This window comes from Muntiacus reevesi, chromosome 17 (genome assembly GCF_963930625.1).
Source record: "Muntiacus reevesi chromosome 17, mMunRee1.1, whole genome shotgun sequence".
NCBI classification, from domain to species: domain Eukaryota; kingdom Metazoa; phylum Chordata; class Mammalia; order Artiodactyla; family Cervidae; genus Muntiacus; species Muntiacus reevesi.
Window position 1 is genome coordinate 35460738 of NC_089265.1, and position 15630 is coordinate 35476367.

At 37.8% G+C, this 15630-nt stretch overlaps 1 protein-coding gene across 4 annotated transcripts in view; it reads right to left on the reverse strand.

Annotated features, from left to right (window-relative positions):
- KDM4C (lysine demethylase 4C) overlaps positions 1-15630 on the reverse strand; it is a 397429-nt gene that overhangs the window by 122374 nt on the left and 259425 nt on the right. For all 4 annotated transcript variants that reach the window (XM_065907905.1, XM_065907903.1, XM_065907906.1 and 1 more), the window contains 2 exons: positions 6077-6132; positions 3548-3656 (listed from right to left, as the gene is read on the reverse strand). In XM_065907905.1, the coding sequence (XP_065763977.1) occupies positions 3548-3656; positions 6077-6132 (165 nt within the window). The remainder of the gene's footprint in view (positions 1-3547; positions 3657-6076; positions 6133-15630) is intronic.

A 15630-nucleotide genomic window follows, 5' to 3' on the forward strand; every position in this document is an offset into this window, starting at 1 on the left:
CAGGCATGCTGCAGACCATGGGGTCACAAGAAGTTGGACATGACTTGGAGACTGAACAGCAATAACAATCACAACATTGTTAATTGGCTATAACCCAATTCAAAATAAAAAGTTTAAAGTTTGGGGGGGGAGTAATCAAGGTTGCTCAATTTCTATAAGAACTGCTGCTGCTGCTGCTAAGTCTCTTCAGTCGTGTCCAACTCTCTGTGACCCCACAGACGGTAGCCCACCAGGCTCCTCTGTCCCTGGGATTCTCCAGGCAAGAATACTGGAGTGGGTTGCCATATCCTTCTCTGTCTATAAGAACAGGTAATGTTAAAATACTAAATTGGATCATAAAATTAATAATTGTACAGTAGCAAATATACATATAGGTTGTCAAATGCTATTGTGTTATTCACAAGAAATTCAAATAATCAGCAAAAAAAAAAAAAAGAAACAAAAACCCCAAACTCTAGGGATGCTTTGTAAAAGCAATTAAGAATTTCCATTCTGTCAAGACTGCCACTTCTTTCAACAAAAATATTATCTTTCTGAAAATGGCGAAAATTTTCTCATCATGAGTATGCCCTCTGTGGACCAGGGGGTTCTCATATGCGGGCGATTTTACCTCCGAGGATATATCTGGCACTGCTTACTTTCTTTCTAGTTTTGGTGAGAAGTAACTGACATACCTTACTGTGTAAGTTTATGGCATTGTGCATGATGGCCTGACTTACATACACTGTGAATGAACACCACAGTGTGTCTAGCTAACATCCGTCTTCTCATATAGATACAACAAAAAGAAATTTAAGAAGGGAAAAAAATCATTCCTGTGATGAGAACTCATAGGATTTACTCCCTTAGGAACTTTCCTACACAATACACAGCAGTCTCAGCTATAGTCATGATGCTGCCCATTACATCCACAGTGCTTATTTACCTTATAACTAGAAGTTTATACCTTTTGGCTTCACCTGTTTGGTCAGGGATGATACGATCTGTGATACACATGACAGCCATCCACAACAATTAACTTACCCAAAAGATCAACAGAGCCAAAGCCAAAAAAGCCCAGTCTAGACTATGAGATGCTAGAAGAAAGGAACAAAGTCTTACTCAAAAATATACACTAAGTATTTGGTAAGGTCAGGTAATAACTGTTAGGTGAAATACACTGACACCAACATCTAATTCCTATCCCCAACCCCTCATCTGTGTGAATAAGAAGGCAGATGAACAATCTAGCATCCAGAAAAGGGCTGGCTACAGCTCCAGAAAAAAAGTGAAACTGACACTAGCAGACACACATACATTCACTAAACAGACATAGTAAAATACTCCATCTAGACTTAGGTCAGCCGAGATGAAATACTACATGAAAATACTGCTCTTACTTCTAGCTGGATGTACACTTATTAGATTAATTAAACTTCAAAAGAATATGCAACATACACAATCAAGGTGGCAACCTTTACCATTTTTGGAGGCCGTCATCAGATTTCAGATTTCTAGATACAGTTTCTTGACTGGCACAGAAATGATCCATGCTGGCCCTCCCTGGTTGTTCCATTAAAACCCCTCTGAGACTGGTATTGGTGACAAGAGATCACTAAGGACAATCTGTAGATAAGAGTAGCCAGTACATAGGTCCTTAAAGGGAAGCACCAGGAGCAGTGACCACTTATTCCAAGGGGCATTAAACTGATAACAGAAACCATCTTTTAGGAGAGAGACCCAAAGGTGGGTGTTAAATATAGTGTTGGAATATCTACAAATACATATTACTTGTAAATCAGAAAAAAATTAAAATGTAAGACATTTGTTAGTATTTGTCACACTAAGCATTACGTTTTGTAGTATGTAATGAACTCAACATTTTTCTTTATAACCTGCCTTATAATCCTAATTCTGGCCATTTTTTTGTTTATTTCTTTCTTATTGGTAGGTTGTTTTTCCCCCAATGAAAAATATATTTTTATAATTTTTAATGGACAAAACTAATGCATTCTGTTCTAATCATAAAGACCCAAACAATATCCACAGATAGAATATGTATCAACTGAATAATGAAAACAAGTTTATATAAGTAAAAAGCAATAGATGAAAAGCAATTTGCACATAAAATGTAATGTGATATAGGATTTATTGTATTTTTTCTTTTTTCTGTACCAATTTTTCAAACTTTGAAGTGTTAAAATGTTTGTACTCAAACTGCACTTATAAACAAAGTATCAGCACAGTAAGACAAAAGAGAGGACAGAAAAAGGCTACATATGAGATTTCTTGAAATCAAGTAGAAAGAGCAATCTGCACAGTCACAGAAGACACTACTTCTGCCTCTCTCTTCATGTCAAGGTTAGTTTTTCTTTTTAAACTGGTGATCAAGATATAAGGGTGCAAACATTTTCCTTTGGAAGTTCATGAGCTTAACAACCTTACTCTCTTCTGATAGTCACCATGAGCTTTAAAGGGCCATTTAAATGCCCAGTTATTTCCATCTCATTCTCAAAACTTCCATTACCACACTCTGATCAAGTTGGCAGATGATCTCATATCTGCCAACAGCAATCATCGGGCCTAGAAAGGGCCACATATTTTCTAGCTATTTGAAATTCTTAATGGAGCTATAATGAAAAATAACAGTGTTCACTGAAAGACAGGAGAATAGATTCTAAGTTCCTGAGACAGAAGTCCAGGGACAAAACACCCTGCTAACCAGTGGGGGAGGGACTACTAATAACAAAGAAACACTCAGGTGGAGAGTTACAGCTCAGTGTCTGAAACAGTGGAAAGACCCCAAGTTAGAAATAACAAAGACTAAAGAAATTGCAGGGTATTAAGTCCACTTGTAAGACGTGCTTCAGCATTTTAAAGTCATGCAATTTACCTTTAGGAAAAATTCTCATTATATATGAAATATTAAGAGCCTGAACTAGTAACCTGTTAGCTCACAGTTTAACAGAACTCCAAGATAACTTTAGTGTTGAGGACATTAAAGGTCTACCTTTTCATGAAAAAAGAAAAAAAACAAAACAAAAACAATCGAACAAAGAGAAACAATGAGAAGATAACCAGCCAGAGAGTTGGACAATTTAAATGAACTTTATCTGTTGGTGAGAAAATCCCTCAGGAATAATCAGTTTCTCTGCAAGCTTCTTGGTGAAGAGATGATGAAATCAAGTTAAGACTCATTTTTCTAAGTCAAGGTCAACCAAAGACAGGCAAGAGAGAGAAAGACTAAGCAATTAAAACAGAGATATTTGGATAGCTCGGGTCAGTTACTAACAAACTTCAGCAATCGCCTTGAGATTGAAAAGTCACATAAATTCATGAAATGCAGTATTCCTTTGCCTCACTGAAGACATAAGTCGTAGAAAGCTATATGCACACTTACAACACAACAGAAAAAGAATACGTACAGATAAGTAATTTAGGCTAAAAGGATAAAAAATGTAGAATAATTCAAAGAAACTGAGAAAAAAGTATGCACATGAATAGATACATTCAGAACTTGAAATTAACACTAATTTATGAGGGGGAAAAAAAAAGTATTGGCACTCACCAATTTTAACCTCTGTAAAGGTATTCTGCCTACATCTATCTGGGTCCTTTCTGGGACATTAGTAAACCGGACTTCTGGGACTGCAACGGCACACATGACATGGGCCCACCTACAGGAAAGGAGACAGAAACGTAAACAAATGTTCCCTAAACTTAACACAGCCTCTACTTCCACCAGGAGATGACAATTCACATGCATGGGAAACACACAGATGGGAAAGCAAGCCCAGAGCACCTATGTCCATCACAAAGAGACTCTCTGAATTTTAAAGCTATTGGATGATACCTGGATAGATTCAGTGCCACACCTGCCCACCACGGTGACATGAAGAACTAGATGAAGACCAACGAATACTATCATTGTATTTATATGTTTCTACATATGACCTGAAAAATACTGAGATGCACTTCTGCTATTTCACTTGACACTAAACTATAGAGGTGTTTATTATACTTAAGATAATTAATATGTGGCAAAAGATTAATTCAATTAATAAAAGGTATGAAAATGAAATGAGTAATACCATATAATCTTTTTACATAATTCTGATGTCATGAAGCAAACCAGAACAAATAGCAAAAATTCTCTAGAAGAATTAATGCAGATTAAGTCTTTCATTAAATTGTTTCTTATTGCAATCCTGCTATAACCAAAGGAACCAACAGATAAGGGGAAATGAAATTTAACTTGTTCCCTTGTTTCCTTCTAAAACTCTTGTGCTCAGTTCAGTTCAGTTGCTCAGTCATGTCTGACTCTTTGAGACCCCATGGACAGCAGAACACCAGGCTTCCCTGTCCATCACCAACTCCCAGAGGTTACTCAAAAATCTTGTGTATCTCCTTTCAAATTCTGAATCACTCCAGAAAAATGACAACGTCCACATTAACACTATTAAGTTTCTCATAAATCTTATGCCTCAAACAAACATAAAGACTCGAGGTTTAAAGAGATTTGAAAGAATTATCAAATTTGTCAACTTATTTTTAAGTCAAAACATGTTATTTCACTCAAATAACATAAGACTCCATCCTGCCCTTAAAGACCACCAGGAGAGAGGATAAGTATCAACCCCAACAGGGCACTCTTTCATATCTAAATAAACACTATAATTTATAGCAAACATTACTTCTCTTTGTCCTAGTCCAGGGGAAGGAAGAGAAGTCTTTATCGCCTCCATCTTTACAGGAACCGCCTAAATCATCTGGCAGTCTGCACCACTCATGTAACAGTCCCAGAACCAGTCAATAGTTTTTAGCATAGTGTCACTTAGTTAACTAAGACTAAGAGATGAACATCCAAAATCAAGCAAATACAGTCTCTTAGACTAAACTTTACCAACACAGAAATGATAAATGCCTTTGTTCTCCCTTATAAACAATCAGAAACATGTGTGCATGCACATGATTACATGACATTACATTATATTACTCCAGGAGTCTCAACTGCAGTGTCCATTGGGCCAGGCAGGATGAAACCAAATAAACATATACTGGTAAATCACGGTAACCTAGAGAATGTCTACTCTCTTTAGGCCAGGTTTTCATACTGACTGGTATAACTCTCAACTTTTAAAATCTGAATTAAATTAAAAAATGGTGTCAGTCAAATAAAACATATCTTGGGGCTGGATGTGGCTCTCAAGTGCCATAATACAACCTATACCTAAATCATTTCTGCAAGTTTCTATTTTATAGGAACCTATAATTTGCAATGGCCCCATCTTAAATGATTAAATTGGGTCATAAAGATAAAATTCAGGCAAAAATACATTTCAGCTACTGCCATAGAAACATTACCCATCTTTTTTGTTCACTTATGAGTCTCTTCATATTTTCCAACTGGCCCCTTTAAACTGTAAAATCAATCTTTTCTCCCTATGTTTCTATTTTAGAATATACACTTTCTTGTTAATTTACTGGTGTTAAAAGTAAATGGTTTTGTTCTAATGCTATGATTATAACTGATTTTATTTATCTGAAGATAACAGATTTCATTGTTTTCAGGCATATTCTGCTTTTATTACAACAACAGCATTCATCAAATTAAAAACAAGAATTCCAATGGCACGAGAATACGGGCTGTCTTCAAACTCTGTTAGTGAAAGAGGGGTTACTCTTTATGACGTCAAAGACAGAACAGCAGCAGCCTGAGAACACCTTCACCCGGCGGAGGCGCATGTGCTGTCAATAATGGTTTCTGGAACACGTACAAAATCTCCACCTTGCACCTGAACAGCAAGAGCTGTGGAACAGGGTGGGAGGGAGGTTCAAGGAGAAGGGGACATGTGTATACTTACGGTTGATTTATGCTGTTTTACGGCAGAAACCAACACAGCATTGTAAAGCAATTATCCTCCAATTAAAAATCATTTTTAAAAAAGACCAAACATTTTAACTTATTAATAAAAACAAAGCTGTGGAACAAATGTGTACAACAATGAGAGGCAAAGCACACTATAAACCCAGAGGTTCAACACTCAAAAGAGGAGAAGGAAATGATGAAATTCCACACAATTAACGCACTACTTACTTATTGTTCTTAGTTTCCTTAAGCGCACCCCCTCTTAAATTGCAGAGACAGCACTCCTAGGGCAGAAACAAATGTCACACAATTATTAGAGCCATGTAATAAAAGTCAGCACTATTATCCCCATACAGTCTAGATTTCTATTTTAAAATGAAAACTATCAGTAACTTCATGAAGGACTATCTCTTAACAGTTCAAGAGGGGAGAGGAAAAAGAGAGATGGGAAGGTGAGAGACACCCGACAGCGTTCTGGGTGTGTGTATCTCCTGGAGGGAATTGGCATTATCCTAGCACCAAGAACGCCATTGCTGGGTGAACCTGTGACACCAGAAACTGATGTGTGGAGAGGTAGGTACTAGAATTCTACAACAGAGGCACACACATACAACTCGGTTCCCTTTAGTTCCTGGAATCCATTCCTGTATACGGGATGGCTAAAAAGCAGAGTCGTGGCAGGCGTTGTTCTAATACAGGGATAAGCAGGAAGCTCTTTATAAGAACACTCTTTACAGAAGAATCACTTGGGTCTTTCTGTTGGCAAATAGTGCTGGAAAAATTATTCTGATAAATGCAGGCTTTCCAGAAAAACAGAAAACAGTGCCATAAAATGTATTCCTTTATCTTCCCCACAATAACTTTATATTTCTGGCACTTTAAAAAAATAATTGTATTTATTTATTTATCTTTGGCTGCATTGGGTCTCTATTGTGGCGAGCTAGGGCTACTCTCTAGTTGTGGTGCATGGACTTATTGCTTGGCTTCTCTTGTTGCGGAACACAGGTCTAGGGCGTGCTGGCTTCAGGGGTTACTGCACATGGGCTCAGTAGTTGCAGCTACTGGGCTCCAGCACACAGGCTCAATAGTCGCGGCACATGGGCTTAACTGCTCTGTGTCATGTGGGATCTTCCTGCACCAGGGATCGAACCCATGTCACCTGAATTGGGAGGTGGATTCTTTACCACTGAGCTACCAGGGAAAGCCCTCTATTTTTGGCATTTTTATGTGTCTTAGATTGGCATATACTTTTCACTCCAAGATGACTCCCTTTACATAATAAAGATATACTTATCACTTCTCATTACAATTTTATGAAAAACTCCATAAGAAAATATGGCCAAAAAGTAAAGCAATGCCTTCTGTTGACCTAGAATTTTTAACTAAATATCTAAGCAACTTTTTTATTTTCAACCTCAAGCTTACACTCCCAGTTTACTGCACTAATATCTTTTTTTCAATAGTTACAGGTTATTTGGTGTTTGTATTTTCTTTTCCTTCAAGCTGTCTATATAAAATTTCTTTATCTATTCTCCCAGGTGATCTCCTTTAAATGATTTTGACAGCTTTGCCCAAGTCTATGAAGATTAGATCCCTCTAACTTATCTAATAATAATGGGGTGTCAAACTCTGCAGCATTTATTTTTCTGAGAATAATACCAAAACTACTGAGGAGAATCAACATATCTATAGAACTCTTAATAGGGAGCAAAGAAAGAAAATACCAGAAATGTTCAACGGCTTTATTTGTCTGGGAAGTCTCTACACATTGATTGAAATCTCCCTGGTGATTATTAAAGGTTCATAGTTGCAAAGGCTGCCCTATGGCCATCCGCTTGAATCCGTCACAAACCCAGCTCAAGAACGTGATGGAGAACATGCTCTAGGGCAAAGCCACATTCCAGGGGCCTTTCAAAGAACTGGTTTTGATGAAACACACATAAAGGGGAAATTTTACAATCAAAATATTGAAAATGAAAAATAGAATAATTTTAATTATTTAATAACATCCAAATTATTCAGTAACTATTTCATAAAATGTTTTTAACTTTCAGTATTTTTTCTAGTAATTTAACACACTTTCTACAGAGAGAGAATGAAAATAAAAACAAAACACAAGGTCAGATACTTTCATTCAATATAAAAAGATGTGAGTATGAAGTGGGAATGTGGGAAAGGAGAGTTGTAGACTGTGAGGAGTACAGACACTGAGAGAATTAGCTATCTGATTAATGAAACTAGTAGTGAGAAGAAGCCTAAAGGGACGAGCTGGCAGAGTTAAAAACAGCAAAGCAGCATGGAGGCTGCTCCATACACCTGATTAGGATCATGAACAGGTACATGTGCTGCATAGCACCCCGACAACAGGAGGAACATCCTGTAAAGTGGAACCTGTAGACTCAAGATGTTAAGTGGAGTTAAGAAGACTCTCACCTGCCACAACATGAAACTTGTTCTTTTGGTACCTCCCGCTCACAAATCAATGGACAATTCAAAGGCCTTGGTTCACCTAACCTCTTGGCAGCATTCAACATAACTGATTGTGCCCGAAACAGTTTCTTCCTGTGGTTTCTATGACCGGACACTCTCCTCATTGTCCTCCATCTCAAGTTGATCCTTAGCTTTCTTTTACAGGCATCTCTTTCATGCTCCTTAAACACTGTAATTTCTGTAGTAGGGCCTATTCACTCCTCTCCATACCTGTTTGCTGGGCATCTGATCCACTACCTTGATTCCCAGAAGGTCACTGACTCAAACATTTAACTTCTATCATGTCTGACAGTCCACAGGAAGCTCAAACGTATGTGCAGGACTGAACTCATGTTTTCCCAAGTCTGAACTCTTCCAGCTTCCCAGCAGTGGCATCAACCAGCCATTCTAACTCAGGCTAGAAGGTATAATCTTCCTCTCATCTGAGACTGAATCAATTAAATTCTGTAAATCCCACCTTCCATGAGTTTCCCTCTAAACTGAACACACCCTTGACATTTCAAAGTAAATGCTGATTCCTCAAGGAGGAGTCTCCTAATCCCCTGCTCAGTCACTTCCCTCTTGTTACTTTTGTTCACTATTTATTGAATTCCTTCTGCTGTCCTCACTAAACTGTTAGTTCAGTGAGTGCTGGCAGAAATTTGTTAGGTGATTCTTTATAACGACACCCAATAGAGAGAGCACCCTCCATAAGAATTTGTTAAATAAACGAAAAAATACGGCAAAATAGGCAGAGCAAAAATCCTGAAAATCATCAAAGCGTCACAAAACTGCAAAGACCATGTTCACATACTGGTGGGAGTACTACGGAAAGAAAACTTCAGGCTCCAGTGACTTAACATGGAGTTAAGAAACAGTGATTCGACAGAGTTATTTTTGCCATGATCTGCTTGAGTAGAAATCGTATTTCTTAGTAAAGGACAAAAAAAATCTGAGGCCAAGTAAAGCTATTTTGATCTACATGATATTATATGATACCATGGTTTCTGTTTAATTCACTTAATTTGGAAAAAATAACTAGGAAAGAGTAAAATCATGTCCAGTTATACCATTTTTCTTTTTTTGACTCACTGTTCCTCACATAGGTCAAACAAGCTGGTCTGGTAGAAACACAAAGATGTCAACCTGTCAAGCCATTCATTTGTAAACTAATTTGAACTACTGATTCCCTGATAGCTCAGTTGGTAAAGAATCCACCTGCAATGCAGGAAACCCAGGTTCAATTCCTGGGTCGGCAAGATCCACTGGAGAAGGGATAGGCTACCCACTCCAGTATTCTTGGGCTTCCCTTGTTGTTCAGCTGGGAAAGAATACGCCTGCAATGCAGGAGACCTGGGTTCAATCCATGGGTTGGGAAGATCCCCTGCAGAAGGGAAAGGCTACTCACTCCAGTATTCTGGCCTAGAGAATTCCAAGAAGAAGAACTGGAGAGAAAAGAAACCTCTCCCATAACCCCAAATCCAGGCAGCTGCTCTAAATCAAAGAGAAATTTCCCATATTTTTTAAAGATGCCAACCCAGCTGTGGAAACCAGACAAATGCTAGAGTCCTTATAGTGCCCAGAAAACAGACACTGTTGAAAGCAAGGTCCTGATCCCACCCTCCAAACACCTGACATCACAGTGGGCTGAATCAAACGAAAACTAGAATACAGCTCAGACCCTACTCAGGTGCAATCAGGCTGACTTCACCTCCACTCTAAAAACCTGACAAAGGGGCACCCTCTTTCTGGAAATGATACTAACTTCATTCACTACAGACAAAATGTTCACCACACAATCAAAAAGAGTAAAAGCTATACTAAAAGCAAGAAAATATAACATGATCAAGAAAGTAGTCAATAAAGTCAGAAGCAAGACAAACAAGACATTAGAATTATTGGATGGGGTTGAAAAAGAGTCAGACACAACTTAGCAACTAAACAGCAGCAACAAAGAGAAAATAACAACCTATTCAATTTACTCATAATTTGATTCCAAGAAGAAGAGGGAAACGATAATAGATGAAAAAATATATGTACTTGTAGAGATAATGGCAGAGAACTTTCCAAAGCTGATAAAAGACACCCACAGAATCAAGATGCCTAGCAAACTGCAAGCAGAGGAATACAAAGGAAACATACCTAAATACTTAACAGTCAAAACTCTGAAAACCAAATATGAAGAACATATCTTAAAAGCAGAAGAAAAAAAAGACATATTCAGTAAACAAGTATATGAATTCCATCTGAAATCCAACCAGAAACATTGGCAGCAAATGGCAATGAAACAATATCCATAAAATATTGAAAGAAAAAAGCTGGCAAACTAGAATTCTATTTCCAGGGAAAATATCCTTTAAAAATAATCTCATAGAGACAAAAATCTAAGAGAATTTGTCTCCTAAGAATCCACACTATACAACTTCTAAAAAAAAAAAAAAAATCTTCCAAATGAAGGAAAATGACCGCAGGCTGAATCAAGAGTGGCAGGAAGGAATGAAGAACACCTAGAATGGGTTAGTGTAAAATAAACCAATTTACAGACTCATACTCAAAAACAGAACTAGTGAAAGAAGTTGAAAGCAGAAATATTGATGAATTCAGGATAAATGGCTTGTTAACATAACATTTAAAAAAACAAAAGGCAGGTAGAAGAGATAAATTTTGACTGTATCAAAGTTTTAAAATTCTCAAGGATAAAATACTAAATAGACATAAAACAATTCAAAAATTTCCAATATAAAACAAAGATTGTTATCAAAAAAATAATTTTTAAAAATCTACACTTTTGAAAAACAGGCAAAAGATTCAAAGAATCTTCACTGCCAATACACAAAAGATATCCAATTTCAAGAATAAAGGAAATGAAAAATGAAATAATGAGCATTAGCCTCAGATTTTTAAATCAGGAAATCTATAGTTTTGGGGGTGTGTGAGTTGTAACAGTGGCTTTGGACAATAATTTGGCATTATCAATCAAAATTTTAAATGCACGTAAATTACAACAAGCAAGATACCTTCTTGGAATCTACCTTAGGTAAACATCTATATCCATGCAGAAGTAGGAATGTACAATGACTATTATTTCATTTCTGTTCATAATAGAGAAAACAGTTGCCTCTGGGAGGAGCTGGAATGGTCAGTTACTTAAGATTTATTTGTAATGTCTGAATTTTTTAATTACCTTCAGGTTTAAAATTTAAAAGTGATGAACAACGTATGGCAAATCCAACAATTAGTTATTAAAAATTATACAATGTAATATTAATTGAAAACACTAAGATAAGATATTAAATAAACTGTGACACCATTTGGGTTTCTCAAGAACAACAAAATACAATATTAGTTTATGCACAGAAAATATCTGAAAGGCTGAATGACAAAGAGTATGGGTAGTTTTCTATTAACAGTGAGATTTGAGAATTTGAGAGTGATGGGAATGGGAAACTTTCCTAACAATACTTACTACTTTTACATTAAAAAAAAGAAGAAGAAAAAGAAAACCCACAGACACACAAAGAAATTAAAACTTTTTCCATCAAATATGTAATTTAAAATTCCTTACATTTTTTTTTTTTTACTTAAATGAATAGTTTAAATGGGCATCTATGATTTCTGCTAGTCTTTTAGTGTACCCGAACTTCTTTCCAACCTAACCTGGAAAGATACTAAAATTGTTTAGCCTTGCAGAACAAAATAAATAAATACAACTCCACAATGAATGCTCATTGCCAGCCCTGTTTTATCTAATGTTTATGAGCATGGCTTTTCTAGGAACAATAACACCCATTGTAAAATGACTCACTATTATAAAGATACAGGTATATTGCTAGTCAACTAATGTTTCCTAAAACAAAACCAAAAAATGCTGAAATTTCTGTTATGTTTTTCTCCAATAGTGGCTGCTCCTCCTGCCTCCCAAGCACAGCACTGAAAGAGCGATCCTGTTATGTGCCCCACCCCACAGCAGTTAAAAGCTGGATGAAAAAGCATAACTTCAGATCATATTCTGATGTTGCATCTTTCCTGCTTAGATCCTTGTCCCTCACTTAATACCACTCACAAAATTCCCTTTTAGCAATACCAAGGTACTTTTAAATTTTGGTTTCATAAAAAAAAAAATCACCACCGAGATGAACAGAGAGTACATCAATTTACAACATGGAGTGGTTTCTGTACAGCTCAGTTATTAAACCATGAAAAGAAGCATTTATAATGTTGCTGACACAACATTAACAACAATGGTGGGAAGGGCACTGTTAGAATATGACTATCACAATCGTTCATTATTTGTCCTAGAGGGAAATCATGTTCCAATGGCTCTTCTATAAAACATCAGTTAAAGAAACGCCAATACAAACATTCTCAAGCTGCCTCGTAAGGAACTCTCATTTTAGCTGACATATCCATAAGTGACACTAAAGCCAATTTTCAGTGCTATGGAAAAATTACAAGATTGAAGTACCTCCCCACACCCTTATTTATCTGACATGTTCATAACAGAAGTGCAAAACCATAAAATAGGGCTGTCTAAGCTGGGAAAACAAAGAGTAATTAATCACATTAACGGAAAACTAGCTTACAAAATGCTGATCAACAAAACATGGAAGAACCATTTCGGAAGATGGGGCTCATTTATCAGGGTTGGAGAGAGGTTGGAATCTCATGATAGGACAGGGCTGGCATGAATTCTGAGTGGTTAGGAAATTGAATAAATGAAATACTTTCTTGCAGTAATCTTCTGAAAGGAAATTTCACAGGCTCCAATGAATTTTATATAAGCAAATGAGTTCCCTAACTTAGATGCTCACACCTAATTTGTATTATAAGTGAAAACATAATCAGCAAATATTGGTTAATCACCATGTTATGTCCTAGACACTGAGCAAAAGCTATGAAAGAGACACTCTGGCTGGAAGAGCAGACACACTAAATCAGTAGATCATTTACATGGTAGAGGGTGTTAAGCATCATGAGTGTGGGCCATGGAGTTCTCTATGGAAAGGTGCTGGCAGCAGATGGCCTTTTCTAATAGGAAAGGTCATCAGTAAGTAACAGGAAGAAAATCTGATAAAGCTAGATGGTGCTCAGTCGCTTAGTCATATCTGACTCTGTGATCCCATGAACTGTAGCCTGCCAGGCTCCTCTGTCCATGGAATTTTCCAGGCAAAAATAGTGCAGCAGGTTGTCATTTCCTCCTCCAGGGGATCTTTCTGACTCAGGGATTGAATCTGCGTCTCTTGCATCTTCTGCACTGGCAGGCGAATTCTTTACCATTGCACCACTTAGGAAGCCCTTCATAAAGCTTCATAGGCCTTGAAAAAAGGCTATAGCTTGAAGCCACTGGACAGTCTGAATACACTAAGGGCATAACCTGACTTACATGTTAACTGTTAAATGTTAATATGTTAAATGCTAACTTACATGTTAAATCCCAATTGCTGTGTTGACAGTAGACAATAGTGGTTCAAGGGTAGAAGTGAGAAGAGAAGCTATCAGATTACCACCATATCCAGGAAAAGAGTTAATGAGTAGATTAAGTTTGCATTATGTCAGCTGAGGTGACTAAGAAGTGGCCAGGATTCAAGATTCATTTTAGAAGTAAACAAGATAGGATTTACTTTCAGACAGATGTGGAGTATGAGAAAAAGAAAGCATCAAGTCTAACTCTATCAAGTTTTTGGCCTCAGCAGCTAGAAGGCCTGGAAATAAGGAAGGCTATAGAAGAAGATTTAGAATTCAGTTCAGGACAGGGTGCATTTGAGCTGATGGACATGTAACAGGAGATGCTGTCATAAAGCAGGCCACATAGATGAGACTGAGATGGACATAGGAATGTCCAAGCCACCAATGATTAGATGCTGTTTACAACTATTAAAGCAACTATGAGATGGGATGAGATGACCAGATGGATTAGTATGGAAAAGAAGCCCACATTTTGAACTCTGGGGAGTGAAAGGAAGTGGCCAGGGAAGACAAAAAGCAGGAGGGCAGGATCCTACAGGTCAACTGAAGACTGCTTCAAACAGGAAGCAGTGGTCAACAGAAGTGTCGAAGGAAACACAGGGCAAAATCTATGACTGAAATAAATTTAAGAAAGATGTGGGGGAGAAGAAGTGGAGAGAGTGAATAAAGATAAGCCTTTCAGTAGTTTTACTATATTTACAGAGGCATGGAGAAATAGGGTAGAGCTAGTAGGAAGAAAGAGAGGGTTTTTTGGTTTACTTGAAGATGGAAGAAATAACAGCTTGTGTGGATGATACTGAGAATCATCTGGAACAGAGATGTGGGCGAGAAAGGGATGAATTACTGGAATGATGATCCTGTGTATAAAAGAGGGGATGGTGTTAGAGAGAAGCAGAGATATTATAGATATGAAGCAGGTTGAAACCTTAAGGTCTCTACTGCTGTCTTCCCATTTCTCTGTGAATATGGAGAGACTTGATGAGGTGAGGGTAAGGATGGGGGAAATATGAAGATATGAACCAGTCAGCCAAGAGAGGGGTAGAAAGAATGGATGATGAGAATGCAACATGAATTATCCACACCAGGGAAGACCTACCTCCAATTGCAACTGAAAGCAAGAGCAACCTGCACATTGGGTGTTTCTCCACAGCCATTCAGCTACGGGGTGTGGGCACGGAGTAGAGCTGAATTTGCCAGGGTGGAGGTATGCCAACGTAGAGTAACAACGTCAGAGAGAGGCAAGGGAGCTGAGAGTATGTACAAAGAAACACAGCGGCTTAAACGGAAGTAACGACAAGACGGGAGGGAGAGACTGCAGAAAGCTGGGAGCTTCACTGAATCATGTGTCATAGTGAGGTGAAAGGATTGCTGGAGGCCCAGAACCAGAGGGTGTGGGCTAGAGACACAGAAGGTAGTCAGAGAAAGCTGACACTGAAAATAAAACATACCTAGTGGAATGCCGAACAGTTAAGTGTTTCAAAAGGTTGTCAGAACAGGGTGAATTTGAGTTTAAATTTGAATTTGAATTATACACCCTTTAGTCCTCTATTCCTGCAATAACAAATTACCTCAAACGCAATGACTTAAAACAACACAAAGTTCAGTAGATCAGAATTCCAAACTGGGTCTCACTGGGCTAAAATCAAGGTGTCAGCCAGGTCACTCCCTTCTGGAAACTCTCAGGGAGAATCCATTTCTTTGCCCTCTCCAGCTTTAAGGGGAGCCTGTATGCCTGGTCCTTGGCCCTCCTCCTCCACCCCCAAAGCCAGCCAGAGCAGGTCAAGCACATCTCACATCGCATCACTATGCCCTTTTCTGTCCCCCTCTTCCTCACTTACAGGACCCTT